At 45.2% G+C, this 12,938-nt stretch overlaps 1 protein-coding gene across 5 annotated transcripts in view; it reads left to right on the top strand.

The window, feature by feature from the left end:
* ANKRD11 (ankyrin repeat domain 11) overlaps window positions 1-12,938 on the top strand; it is a 227,911-nt gene that overhangs the window by 161,801 nt on the left and 53,172 nt on the right. For all 5 annotated transcript variants that reach the window (XR_005222248.2, XM_037877957.2, XM_037877958.2 and 2 more), the window contains exon 3: window positions 4,294-4,438. Coding sequence is in view for 3 of the 5 variants with exons in the window: in XM_037877957.2 (XP_037733885.1) it covers window positions 4,352-4,438 (87 nt within the window). In the remaining 2 variants the exon portion in view is untranslated. The remainder of the gene's footprint in view (window positions 1-4,293; window positions 4,439-12,938) is intronic.

Raw genomic sequence — 12,938 nt, 5'->3', positions numbered from 1 at the left:
TAGGGAAGTAAAGTTTAAAGCAGTGTAGTAGAATGGGTGGTTTGTCCAGTTTTCAGATTAGGAGGGATTGGAGCCAAATTGTATGTAATACTAACGTCCCTCCGCTGGTCCTGCTTGCATGCATATGTCAGCAACGGCCTTCACTCCTTTTATCTTGGGGGTAGCTCTTACAAATTGGGCATTTGTACCTCCCCTCTGACTTCTATTAACTGTGCTTAAAAATGAAATGAGGATTGCAAGCATTATTGGTAATTGTTGTGCAAATGTAATACTCCCTCCAAGCTGTTAAATAGGCCAGTGCTCTGTTTACACGAACAGGCAGCCAGCTTTCCAAGTGTAATGAGTCAGCTAGATGAACAGAAGGGGTGCGGAATTAATCTGGCACCCGTCTGGCCTTTTCTCAGTTAAACAGGTTTTCCAAGCACCACGTGAATAGGTATATACCCTGGTTACAAACAGACACAATGACAGCCAGTGTGGACAGATTTTTTCAAGAATAAATTGACATACACATGACCATAAAAACCAATTTTAGTGAGGCATTTGAAATGGAATCCTAAATTGGACCTGGTTTGTAATTTGGCATAGTCTGTGTTATAGGGCACAGTGTCGCTGTCCTGATCCCATGCATGCCAGTTCATGCATTAATATAACTACAGCAAGTGAAGCTGTTCTGTGTGCCATGTGGTTTAATATGCCATGTAGACTAAAACTGAATTTTCATCATTGACACCAAGTCCTTTGAATCTCCATTACTTAGATGTTCATACTGTTGTTGAAGTACACATGCTCAAAGGACTCCTTGTGACCCCATGCAAGCACTGGAGTGGTGGAGCTCTACTCACGTCCCACTCATCACCCCCAGTGTTCCCCCCCGTCCTTCCCCCCCCCCACAAACACTCGTAGATGTTTCCTTGTCCTTGTTAGTGGGACTCAGCTCAAGCCCTGGGTTATAACTAGGACTAATAGGATGAAATTAAGAAAGGAATACGTAGGCTGGGCAAATCAGGGAAAACTCTCCGCTGCTGAGATTTGAGAGATTGTAAATAACCTACCAGTGGAAGTGGTGAGACAAGGTGGGAGAGGTAATGGCTTTTACTGGACCAGCTTCTGTTGGTGAGAGAGAGACACTTACACTGAGCTTTGCCTCAGGTGGAAATGGTGGCAAGATACCAGACAGAATGCCTGAGAATAGTCTGTAGGGAACAGTCCTGCAGTTCAGTGTCCTGGGGATCTAAGAAGTGCCTGAAATCACTGCAGCTGGTCATGTGAGCCTGGTTTTCTCCACTTCATGAAGGCTCAAAACCTTTTTTTTTTTTTTTTTTTTTCTTTTTAACATTAAAGTTTATATTCTGCCTAATCTGGGGGGACCAAATCAGTAATGCTGGTCTGTCATACTACCAAGGACTGGCTCAGTCTTGACCCTGGGTTTATATGAATCCCAACAGTTACCCTTTCCAACCTATAATGCCCAATGAAAGCTAGCTCACCTTTTTAAGATGCTGCTTCTAGTCATTTTTTGTCAGCATTTTGATATGAGATCCCATGTTCACTGTGGGCTTCATGCCCTTGCAGTGCTACGTAGTGGGACTATAGAAACGTCCATGTGTTGGATATTCATGCTACTCCGAAAAGCATGGTGAAGTTTTTTGGTGCATTTCACTTTAATGTTAATAGAAATGTCAGTTTGCCTGTGTTTTGATGTTACCAATCTGCTGGATTCCTCCCCACTCACCCTTTCTAGGGCCTTTTCAGCCTCCTTTGCATGATCTGCTCCCTGGTTTCCCCGCAGAGAGAGCACAGCAGTGAGGGGTGTCATTCCATTTCCCTCTATTTTAGAAAGAAGCGGTGAAATGTCCTTACTGTGCATCTCTGGTACCCAGCATCACAGGGCTTCCCTACACAGCTATCCTTACTGGGAGCCACAGCTAAGGAGACCTCTGGTGCCCTTTTCCATTTCCTAAATATGGATAGTTTGTCCATAGCCAGCTGTGTTAAGAGCAGAGCAGAAACTAACATGGCTGCTCTGAAGAAAGCCATGTTTTGTTATAACACCTCTGTTAACTGGTGTGTCTCAGCATTCTCTATGGATAGATAGCATTTACGTGGTTAACTTCTGCTGCTGTGGGGCTACGAAAGGGGCATGAAACGTTTTTATCAGTTTGAAAAAACAACTGTGAAAAGCCTATAGTCAGTGGAGTAGGGAGGGTTTATAGTTTACAGACATGTTTACAAATGAAGAGCGTTCCACAGAATTTTTCTAAAGTAAATGTCATTATTATTATTTCTATTACAGTAGGACTCAGGACAAGAACCCCCTGTGCTACATGCTGTACAGACACAGCACAAAAAGACAGCCCCTGCCCAAAAGAGCTTCCAATCTAAGTATAAGACAAGAGATGGACACAGATGGACAAACGGGGGAGTACAAGGAAACGAGACAGTCTTGGTCAGCATGACAGGTGGTGGTCTTAGCACACCACCAGCCTAAATATTGCCAAGTTTTTTTATGTAGGCTTTCTGGCAGAGGAGAGTTTTAAGGAGCGATTTGGAGGAGGAGGAGTTCGTTTTGCAGATGTTTACAGGGAGGTTTGCCTGAGCATGAGCTTGCAGGCAGCATAAGAGAAAGCATGAATGTGATTTTTTGAAAATTTTACAAGGAGGCGATGGAGGCTGCTAGCACCATGAGCCTGTTAGAGGCAGGAGTCGAACTTTCGATAGTGAATGAGATCTGGTAGGTCGGGTGGGAACAGGTGGTGAAGGGCCTTGAGAGAGAAGACAGGTAGCTTATGTCTGATATGATAGAGAAGAGGGAGCCTGTGGACGGATGCCAAGAGAGAAGTGACAGGGTCAAAGCGGTGGGCTCGGAAGATGATCTTTGCAGCAGAATGTAATGCTGGTCAGAGGTGCTGAATTGGTGGCTCATGGTCCAGACACACAATAGACAGAACAGAAGCCATGACTCTGATGAGTATTTAGGCATCTGCATGAAGTCAGCTGGTGGTCAGTCCCACTCCTTGGAACTAAACACCTCTCTGATTCAAACCATTTCAAGTTGTGGGCCTTAAAAGCTGTGGCTTTTTAGGCACCCAAAAAATTGGTGTGAGGTTTTACTTTCCCCCGCCTCAGTTCTGTTCTCTCTCTTGTCCCAACCTACAAAATCCCCCGACTGGGGATGGCGTTCTGGAATGACTCTGTTCCTGGACAATTTCCTGAAGTTGTACCTTTAAAAAATAACAAAAAGTTAATAGTACAGTGTGTTATGCCGTCAGGTGGCAATTAGCCGGGGGAAGATTTTTCAAATGATCCCAAGTTTGTGTCATTTCAGCCTAAGTACAATAAGACTTTTGCTTTAGGACTCCGATTTGGGTCGCTAGTCTGAAGTATACTGTTGTGCTGATGCTTTTTAGCCTCTAGCCTCAGGAGAGGAGATATTTTTGTTCACAAAAAGGCCATGCCTGTCTTGGCTCCAGACCACGTTTCTGATCTCGGTTACAACACATACTTCTGTGTATTTCAGATGTCCGTTGTCTTTTCAGCTCTGTAACCAGGCAACCCATGGCACCGGCAACAGAGCTCTTTGTTATTCTCCTGAATTGTGCCGTACCTAGGCCAAGGCACAATGGCAGTGCTGAGACTGAAAAGGCTTGGCTTGGGGCGGCTTCTCTGAAAACCTTGCAGGGAACATTGTACCTTGTGTTTGCATTCTCTGTTTTTCTCTAGAGATGGAAGCAGGCCAATACAAAAGGCACATTTTATAAGTAGATTTTGTAATTCACCACATGTTAATTGCTTTACGTATTAGTCCCTTGAATACCAGAAAAATTCATAGGACTGACAATAAACTCCATAGGCACAAATAGTTACCTTAGTGCCAAAAATACCTGTCCATACAGCTCACCTTTACAAGCTATGGGGCATTAATTTACTGTGGTGGAGGTTATCATAGCTGAGAGAAGCCCCGCGTGGGAATTAAGATCAGTTCTGTAGACCAAAATGTAAGGGTATCACTTTCTGTTTGAGTCTAGCCCATCACGATGACTATCCCTGGTGCCTCCGAGATAAATGACATTAAACAGTCTCTCAGAAGCAGCCCAGTTCTTAGAATGCAGGTGGCTATTTGCTCCCTTAAAAATTGCATCTGGGGCCCATGGCAGATTGGCCCCGCCTTGAGTGGGATGCGTGGATGCTAGTACCTGTTCTGGCAGCCCAGCGCAGCAGTTATCCTGTATTTTCTCTTTTTTAATGATCTTTATAAAATCTCTAATTCTTCTGATTTTTCTCTCTAAACAGACGGTTGATGATGAGGCGATGGCAGCATAAATGAAGATCAAGTAAGGAAGGCAGAACGATGCCCAAGGGTGGGTGTTCTAAAACACCACAGTCAGACGATTTCTCTCTCAGCAACGACATGGTGGAGAAACAAACGGGGAAAAAGGTAGCATGCTGGTTTTTTCATATTCGCCTGACTTTGGAGAGGGCAGGTTCACGGTGAGAGGCCAGGACTGGGCCGCGTCCAGCCATTTATAAGCCACTCCGTATTTGCTGTGCTAAGAGATTGCCCAACACCCTGTATCAGCAGATGATGCTGAATCTGAATCAGACAATATGATTTAGTTGGAGATTGGTCCTGCTTTGAGCAGGGGTTCGGACTAGATGACCTCCTGAGGTCCCTTCCAACCCTGATATTCTATGATTCTGTGGCACAGTGGTGACATGCCAACTGATAAGGACTCAGCTTACAATGTGTTTCACTTTGGCCCATTTCTCCCGGAGTCTGTAATATCCATTGCGAGGTACTGGAGCTGAATGGTAGTGACTTGAGACAGTGCTGTAGGTGACACTTTGGAAGGGTGTTCAGTAAAATGATTGTGACTTTTAAAGTTTCCTATCTTAAAGAACCATTGCCGGGACACACAACTGCTCTGAAATCAGAAGGAGTCCGAGTGTCTGTAAGGGAGGAACGTATCTCTTTGTGCATACTGTCTTTGTGCCCACCAATGCAGTATCCATGTAGGAATCTCAGCTGTGCTGAGCACACATGGAAGTCTGATACACTCTAATTAATGGTTGACCAGGTGTGGGTATTTCAGTAGCTCTGCTGAAAATATTGCTGTTTGGATTTTAATTAAGGCTTCTGAGGTTTGATCTGTGCTAAGAATTGCAGATGAGGTTACTGAAATGAAATGGGAGTCTAAGGATGCTTTTTCTTTTCTACTGCACCCCCAACATAAATTCTGCTCATTTTGCCCCATACCTGAGCTCCATCCCCTGCCCTCCAGCTTTTTGATGGTTCTCAGCAGTGTCTCACTGGATTACAATAAAGTCTATAGGCAGCTTCTGTTGTTGAGAAATTGTGTATAAAAAGCTGCTTTTAACTAAAATTAAAAACCTATGCGTATTGAAAACTGTTATTCCGCTATAGACACACATTTCCCACTCTTTCCATCTATCCCCTCACCCAGTTTGTCCCAGCATTTCCTACCTCTGAAGCTGTTTGAATTTCTCCTGCCTGATATGTGAATCAGAGCTTCATTAGCAAACCATGTTGCCTCTTGTTCTCCCATCCTGTGTTTCTCCTTTTTCTCTGTCCTTCCTTTTCTCACTAACTTTCCCTCTACATTTCCATGTTGTTGATCTTCTTTCCTCACGTCTTCTCCTCTCCCTTCCCTGATCCCTCTCCCTCATTGGGGCTCCCATGGTATTGTTTCTGATGCATTTATAAGAGTGACTTGCAGTGTGCTCTCCCTTCCATAGTAACTGCAGCATTTGGAGCAGTGCTAATGCTATTTAATCTATCTAGACTGTGATTATCACTGTAGTGTCTGAATGCCAGCTCTCCTCTTCCCACTCAATATTAGAACACGGGCTGCAGGATTACAGTGGGGTGTTGCAGAATGGAATCTAGCAAAGACATTGCTCAATTGCAGAAGTTTTGCAGCATTCCAGTAGCAAGGAGATACTGTCCTCTGCCAGCTTCTGTTCTACCTCCAGATGACTGCTTGCCGGGAGTTCATGGATTCTCCAGGGATGATCATTACCTTGGTTCCTAGCACAGCCTTACTCTGTTGGCTTCTTTACAGTTGACAACATGCCCTGGAATTTAGTGAATGTTGAATAGTTATATTGACCATTCAGCCAGAAAGGATTTGGGGATTGTCACCTGAAGTGGCAAGAGGAGAAAGGCAGAGCAGATGACCAACTACAGCGTTTTAGGTGGGAGGCAAATATCAGATAGAGTGGTAGTGTCTGCCCAGTTCCCTCTCTGTCACTCTGCATGTTCATAGTTGAATCTGTTTGCATGAGGCATGCTGAAAAATGTACGCCATTCCCAGGCAGGGCAACTTCTAGGACCCAACAAGGTGCTTCTAGGGAAGACTGCAAAAATTGGGCACAATAGTCTTGAATGTGGAGAAATGGCTGCAAAGTGCTGCTCTGTGGTGTCCAGTGAAGATATCCGAATGCAACCTGACTTCTTCCTGGCAAATGAGGCTGGAAGCCAGTTGTGCCGATTACACTGGAATATGACGCTGAGGTTTTGTCAGGGCCGTGTATGGAGTCGGTGCGCCAAAGGGCACAGGAAGCAGTTATAGTACGATTCAGCCTCCACTTTATTGCACCTGGAAGTTTAAAGAAACGGCTGCAGTTCAGTTACCTGCCGTGGAGTCATTTGACGGATATTACGAACAGGACTGCTGGGACCTGTGTCTGAGTAACTAGGACATTGTTTCTACGCTGCCCACCAAAACCTCAACGCAGACCTCGTGGGATAACATTATTTAGTGGTTTCAGAGTGGCAGCCGTGTTAGTCTGTATCCGCAAAAAGAACAGGAGGGCTTGTGGCACCTTAGAGACTCACCAATTTATTTGAGCGTAAGCTTTCGTGAGCTACAGCCCACTTCATCAGATGCATTAGTGGGGATAGCGCGTACAATCTCTCGGCTTCCTTAATTCTGGTCTTCTCAACCTGTGAAGAAATTTGAAGACTACTGTCCACTAGGGACTGATCTGAGATCCACGTTAATTGGCTGAAAGATATTATACAGCAAACCGTCACTTTCTAGTTAACTCTGTAAGGGTGGAGCAGCAACTTAGGGTACAAGCAGTTGGGGGTTAGACTTTCTGCTTCCCGAGATTGTTGTGGGTCCACTTCAGGGAGGTGGCAACTTTTGACTGATCTTGTATTTATCAACAAGTTCAAATGCCTCAGCCTGTAACTTCTCCTGCTGCTCTCCGTCCAGGAAGGTAGCCGAGATGTCTTAAGGTGCCGTCACTGGTCACTGCCTTCTGGATAAACTAAGAAACATGAAGGGACTGGCTGGGCACTATATACACTTTATAATTAATTGAAATATAATTTCAATATAATCATGACTGAAATATAAAATGGCAAAACAGTAACTTTATTAACATTTAAAATCTTTTCTCCTCAGTGTGACCTTAAAATGAACAGTTGTTTTACCATTAAACTAACAGCCCTTAAATTGTTACATTTTGAGACACCAACTCTAAACAAAATGTAGAGTGCATAGTGTTCAGACATTTATTACTGGCTTGACTATCCCCTGGGCTGAATGCTACAATAAATGTCTCCAGGTTCTGTGCTGCAGGATGTTAGAGCTAGACTCCAGCTGCCTTCTTTGCAGCAGGCTGTTGCTATGTTGAAGCTGCATAAACCAGTTCCCTTTTAGTTGCAGTGCTAATTGAGAAGGGGGGAGCCAGCCCCCCAGCTCTCACCCCTTGGTATCCTTCAGCACGGACGGTTTAGTAGCTTCTGATATCGCAGTTATTCTGCTGTAGCCCGGGGAGTGAGTTATCTTAAAGACCAGTTCTCTAAGTGGAAGGTGAGGGTCAGCAAACCAGAGGCGACGCCTAGGGGGGCATGTGGGGGTCAACTGCCCCCCACAGATTCCTGCGAGTGCCAAGCAGCCCTTTCAGGGATTGGTCTGCTCAGCCTACTGGGTGGGTGTTTGTGTGTCTTCCTCTCCCACCCCCTCGCTCGGCCCCTCTCCCTGGCAGCAGGTCTGGGTGGGATAGAGACACTTCTCACGCTGGGTGAAGATGACCTCTCTGGGTCGCGCAATCTGTGCCATACAACAGCTGTCAGCGAGAGAACCTGGCGGGGGAGGCAGCGGTGGCCTGCCCCCGCCCCTCCCCCCCCGGGCCTGGCTGCTGGGGACAGGGGCCAAGCAAGCCAGAAACAGGCCAGGGGGAAGCGCAGCAGGAGAAGGACAGAGGGTCCCCTCCCCCTTCCCAGTAACTGTGGTGGGGAGAGCGCGGTAGCCCCAGGCTGGGTGCGGGGGGGGGGGGGGGGGGGGTCACTGGGAAAGGCGCCAGGAGCTGATTCCCTGGCCTCTGCTCAGCCAGAGGTAGGGGCATTGCCCATGCCCCTTCACTTGCTGAGGTGTCTGTGAGAGCATGAGGGTGTCCTTGGGCCCGGTCCAGAGGCACATGCTACCCACTCCTGTCCCCCCAGCCCTCCAGGAGCCAGTGGGATTGGCTGCCCTAGCCCAGGAGGTGGGGCTGGAAGATTCCTCCCAGAGGCAACATGTGGGGTGCTGACATGTCCCCCCTTAAATTGTCCTCCTTCCCCCTGTCAGCAGGCATGAGTTGTCTCGGCGTAAAACCCTGGTGTCCAGGATGTATTTGAAAACTTTGCCCACTCTGTTGTTCCTCCTAACTGGTGGAAACATCTCTCCTGAGGTTAGCCAGGGAGAGCAGTATGGTAAGGGGGGGACAGGGGGGCGTCTGGCGATGAATGCCTCACATACCGTTCCACACATGCTGAAGAGGTTCTTAGAAACTTCTGAAGAGTCTGGGATGGCTCAGCAGCTGTAGAAGCTGTTTCAGGTTGAATTTAGCCATAGAGGCTTTTAAAAGCATGTCTACCTTGTATATGATTTATTATTATTTGCTACCTGTATTACTGCAGCGCCTAGGGGCTCTAGTCATGGACCAAATCCTTGGTACATTAGGTGTTGCACAAACACAGAGCAGAAAGACCGTCCCTGCCCCAAAGAGTTTACAATCTAGTTTTAGACAAGAAACAACAGATGGATGCAGCCAACCAATGGAAGAATGTAAGGAAATTAGGAGACATAGTCAGCATGACAGCCTGCTCTTAACACGCCCCCGCCAACCATTGCCAAGCTTTTTGTAGGCTTCCTGGCAAAGAAAAGTTTGAAGGAGAGATTCGAAGGAGGATTTAGTTAGTTTTGCAGAAGTTTATGGGGCGCTCCTTCCAAGCGTGCAGGGCAGCATAGGAGAGAGCATGAAGGTGACTGTTTGAAAATGTAACAAGTGGGCGATGGAGGCTGCTATCATGGGCTTGATTGGAGGCAGGAGTCAACCTTTCGTTACTGGATGAGAGGTGATAAGGTGGGGATAGGCCATGAAAGTGAAAACAGGCAGCTTCTGTCTGATACCATAGAGAAGAGGGAGTCAGTGGAGGGATGCAAGAGAGGAATTACATGGTCAAAGCAATCAGATAGGAAGATGATTTTTGCAGCAGCATTATATATGGATATGAGCAGTAGAAGATGGCGCTTGTCAAGGTCAGAGAGAAGGATGATATAGTAATCAAGGTGCAAGGTGATGAGCCTGGATGAGCATTTTACTTGTGTGGATAGGAAAGGCTGTATCTTAGAGATGTTATTGAGAAAGAATCTGCAAGACATACATAGGCTTTGTCTACACTGCAAGTGCTACAATGGTATTTCTGTTGTTGTAAATTCACCCCCTTGAGAGGCAGTAGCTATGTCAATTAGGGCATTGGTTGGCTTCACTAATCTCTCAAGGTGTGAAGTTGTCACATCCCTGAGTGCCATAGCTAGGCTGACCTAAGTTTTAGGTGTAGACCACAGCCTGGATGTCACATTTCCTCCTGTAGTCTTTACAGAGCCCCATTCCAGACTTCCTGCTTCCAAGTGGGGTAGATCAAAGTGCACTAGGGAACTTGCAATGCGCAGCAGCAGGGTCCACACGAGCCGTTAGGGCGCAGCTGGCTAGTGAGAGTTAGGTTTACACCCCAGCTTGCTGGGCACTAACACTTTGTGTAGATTAAGGTCTGAGGCTGCATTAGGGAAACGGCCATGTTTTCCATGGATTTATAGGTTTTAAGGCTAGAAGGGCTCGTTGCGATGGTCTGGTTTGACTTCCTGCGTAACACAGGCTGTAGGGCTCCCCGTGATCAGTTCCTGCTCTGAGTCCAATAGCTGAGCATGAAGTAGAGCGTCGTCTTTAGCAAAATACCCAATCTCAATTTAAAACTTGCCGGGGTGGGGAATTCCATCACAACCCCTCCGCTCCACAGGCCGCGGTGAGAGGGCACCACAGTCTGCTCCACAGCCACAGCGACCTTCACAACCAGTTGAGGCCATAGCAGAGATGGCCTTGGAAAGGAGTCTCATCAGATTTAACCGGAAGAAAAGTGGGTAAGGACTGGAAAGCAGTGGTTGGAGGGGAGAAACTGGGGACGTGTGAGACTGACTAAATAATCTCCTCTTGTCTGTGGGGTAAAGTATTTTAAGTCTCTTCGGTGCTCTTGAAGCCTAAGTCCCATTTTCAAAAGAGACTTTGCCTCCCACATGACAAAGTCCCATTGACTTTTAATGAGACATCGATACCTACGCAGCTATGTCACTTCTAACAATGCGACTTGGGCTTCTAAATTACTTAGGTGCTTTTGAAAACTTTACTTGTGTTTACTAGCGCTGCAGCAAATAACATGATTTTTAAATAACGCACCATTCTATTTCCGCACGTGCTTTTGTATTTGTATTTTGGCCCTGGAAAAGAAAGAAGCAAGGTTGTATTGTTAGGGCTTTCGACTGGGACTTGGGAGCTATACTCAATTCTCAGCTATGCCAGTACACTCTGTGTCTCCTTGGGGAAGTCACCTACTCCCTCTGTCCCTTGGCTCCCCATTCGTAAAAGGTTCCCCCTTTCTCCCACCATTTGTCTTGCTTGTCTATTTAGATTGTAGACAGGGCCTGTCTCTTACTATGTGTGAGTACAGGGCCTTGCGCAAGGGCGCCCAATCTTAGTTGGGGCCTCTAGGCACTACCACAATATAAATAGTAACTGTCCTGTTATGAATTGGATTAAGTATTGTCATTCCGAACATGTGGCTAAACTTCCTTTGTCAAGGCATTTGCTCTTGATGGTTTTATTTTTTGATACAGGAGACACCTTTTCCTCCCTGCATTGATGCATTTCAGAAAAGACTTGGCGTGGCCAGTCCAGTTTGTAAATGTTGTTTTTGGTCATCACTGCTTATTTGTCTTTAGTGTTGTAATCTGAAATGCTATCGATCCAGTTTGGAGCACAAATGGCTTTGGGGATTTCCATCGTCCGGTAATGCAAATCTTTGCATAAGAGATTGGAATGTGGGTCAGTTTTGTGAACTATACAGTGAAAGTGCAACTTCAGTGCAGTTCTAAGTAGAGCATGAGTGGTGGTGTCAATAGTTCAGGGTGTGTTTGTACCCAAATCCAAGAGCTCGCTTTCATCTACCAGAAGTATATATTCCTTTGCATCAGTTTGCACTTCGTTCATGCCTTCAGGGTCATTTTTTCAACTATAAGAGCTTAAAAAAAATTTCCTGCATGAAAACTTAGATTTTTGGAGCACAAGAGGGTAACCTCAAAAAAAAAAAAAAAAAAAAAAAAAAGCTTATTGAGCTGCAGCAAGCTGACCCAATTTGAGCCCTGAGTGAAAAAATAACTGTTACTGAGCCACGTCACACATGTACCTATGGGTGTTCAAAATGGCTGCTCCCAGACTTTTGATGTTATCTGTGCTCTGAATTTAATCTGCCCTCTGTAATTTAACCCCTTGTCTTTACTACATGTATGTGACAGACCCTTATTGTACAGCCAGGCAGGAGTATCTATTTTCTTGTCTAATTTAAGCAGACTTCTATCACCTTCAGTTTCAGTGGTTAGAGGTATTTGCAGTAGAGAGAAATTAGCTTATTCTAGAGAGAACTGTGGCTTTGCCACCCAAAAAGAGAACCTAAGAAATTGCTGGTAATACACTTATAATTCACTTAATTTTGCAGTAGAATACCATATGGGGACAGTTCTTCTAGGTCCCGGCTAATGATAGGACTGTGCCCAAAAGTGTGAGGATTTGTAACATTTATATTTTTAACTCTAGCTAGAGCAACTGAAGATAATGTTTTTTTACTAGACATGCAGTATATCTTACCAATATCCCACAGCACTGAGTTCCACAAGTTTGATATGTTAAAGTATTTCTTTTTACACATTGTATTTAAACTGCCAAAGTGAACATATTTTGTAGGCTTCAGTTTCTTAAACTCTGACAGATTTCTTAGTCTGTGACATGTTCTGACTACAGGGGAGCTTTTTCACTGTCCTCTTATTCAGTTGTTATCTTTCATTTGACAGTGTCATCAGTGTACTGTATTAATTTGTAAGAGAGGCATCAATGACTAGTTTAGACCATAAATTTTGAATAGGGGAATGTTTTGAATCTTTTCACAAGAGTAATTTGCAGATTAATTTGCCATGTTGTCGTTTGAACATGTGAGTATGAAATTAGGTTTCTAAAATATCAATTTAAAATGGTTATTTAAACTAACATAAGGGCAACCACAGAGCTTTGAAGTGATGATGCAAGTCCAGCAACACTGTCAGCTGGCATTTTCTACTAGGTTTCAATGGCAGGGAGAGTACTTTCCCGGCAACAGAAAGCACTGTGGGTTTTCTCTGACTGAAATCTATTTTAAGATTTCAGACAATGAAAGAATCCTGTTTTTTTTATATGCAGTTCAGTTGGCCCCTTGTTTCTAGCATTCTGAAGTTCTCAACAGGGAACTCTGCCTTTTGCATAAGTGCTTTGTATGTAGGAAATCTCAACTTCCAGTGTCAAGGGTTTAACCAGATTTCTGGCCCATAACTCACGGCGTAGGA

This window comes from Chelonia mydas, chromosome 12 (genome assembly GCF_015237465.2).
Source record: "Chelonia mydas isolate rCheMyd1 chromosome 12, rCheMyd1.pri.v2, whole genome shotgun sequence".
Classification (NCBI taxonomy): domain Eukaryota; kingdom Metazoa; phylum Chordata; order Testudines; family Cheloniidae; genus Chelonia; species Chelonia mydas.
Note: the sequence above shows the minus strand (reverse complement) of the source record. Positions and strands in the feature narration are given on the sequence as shown.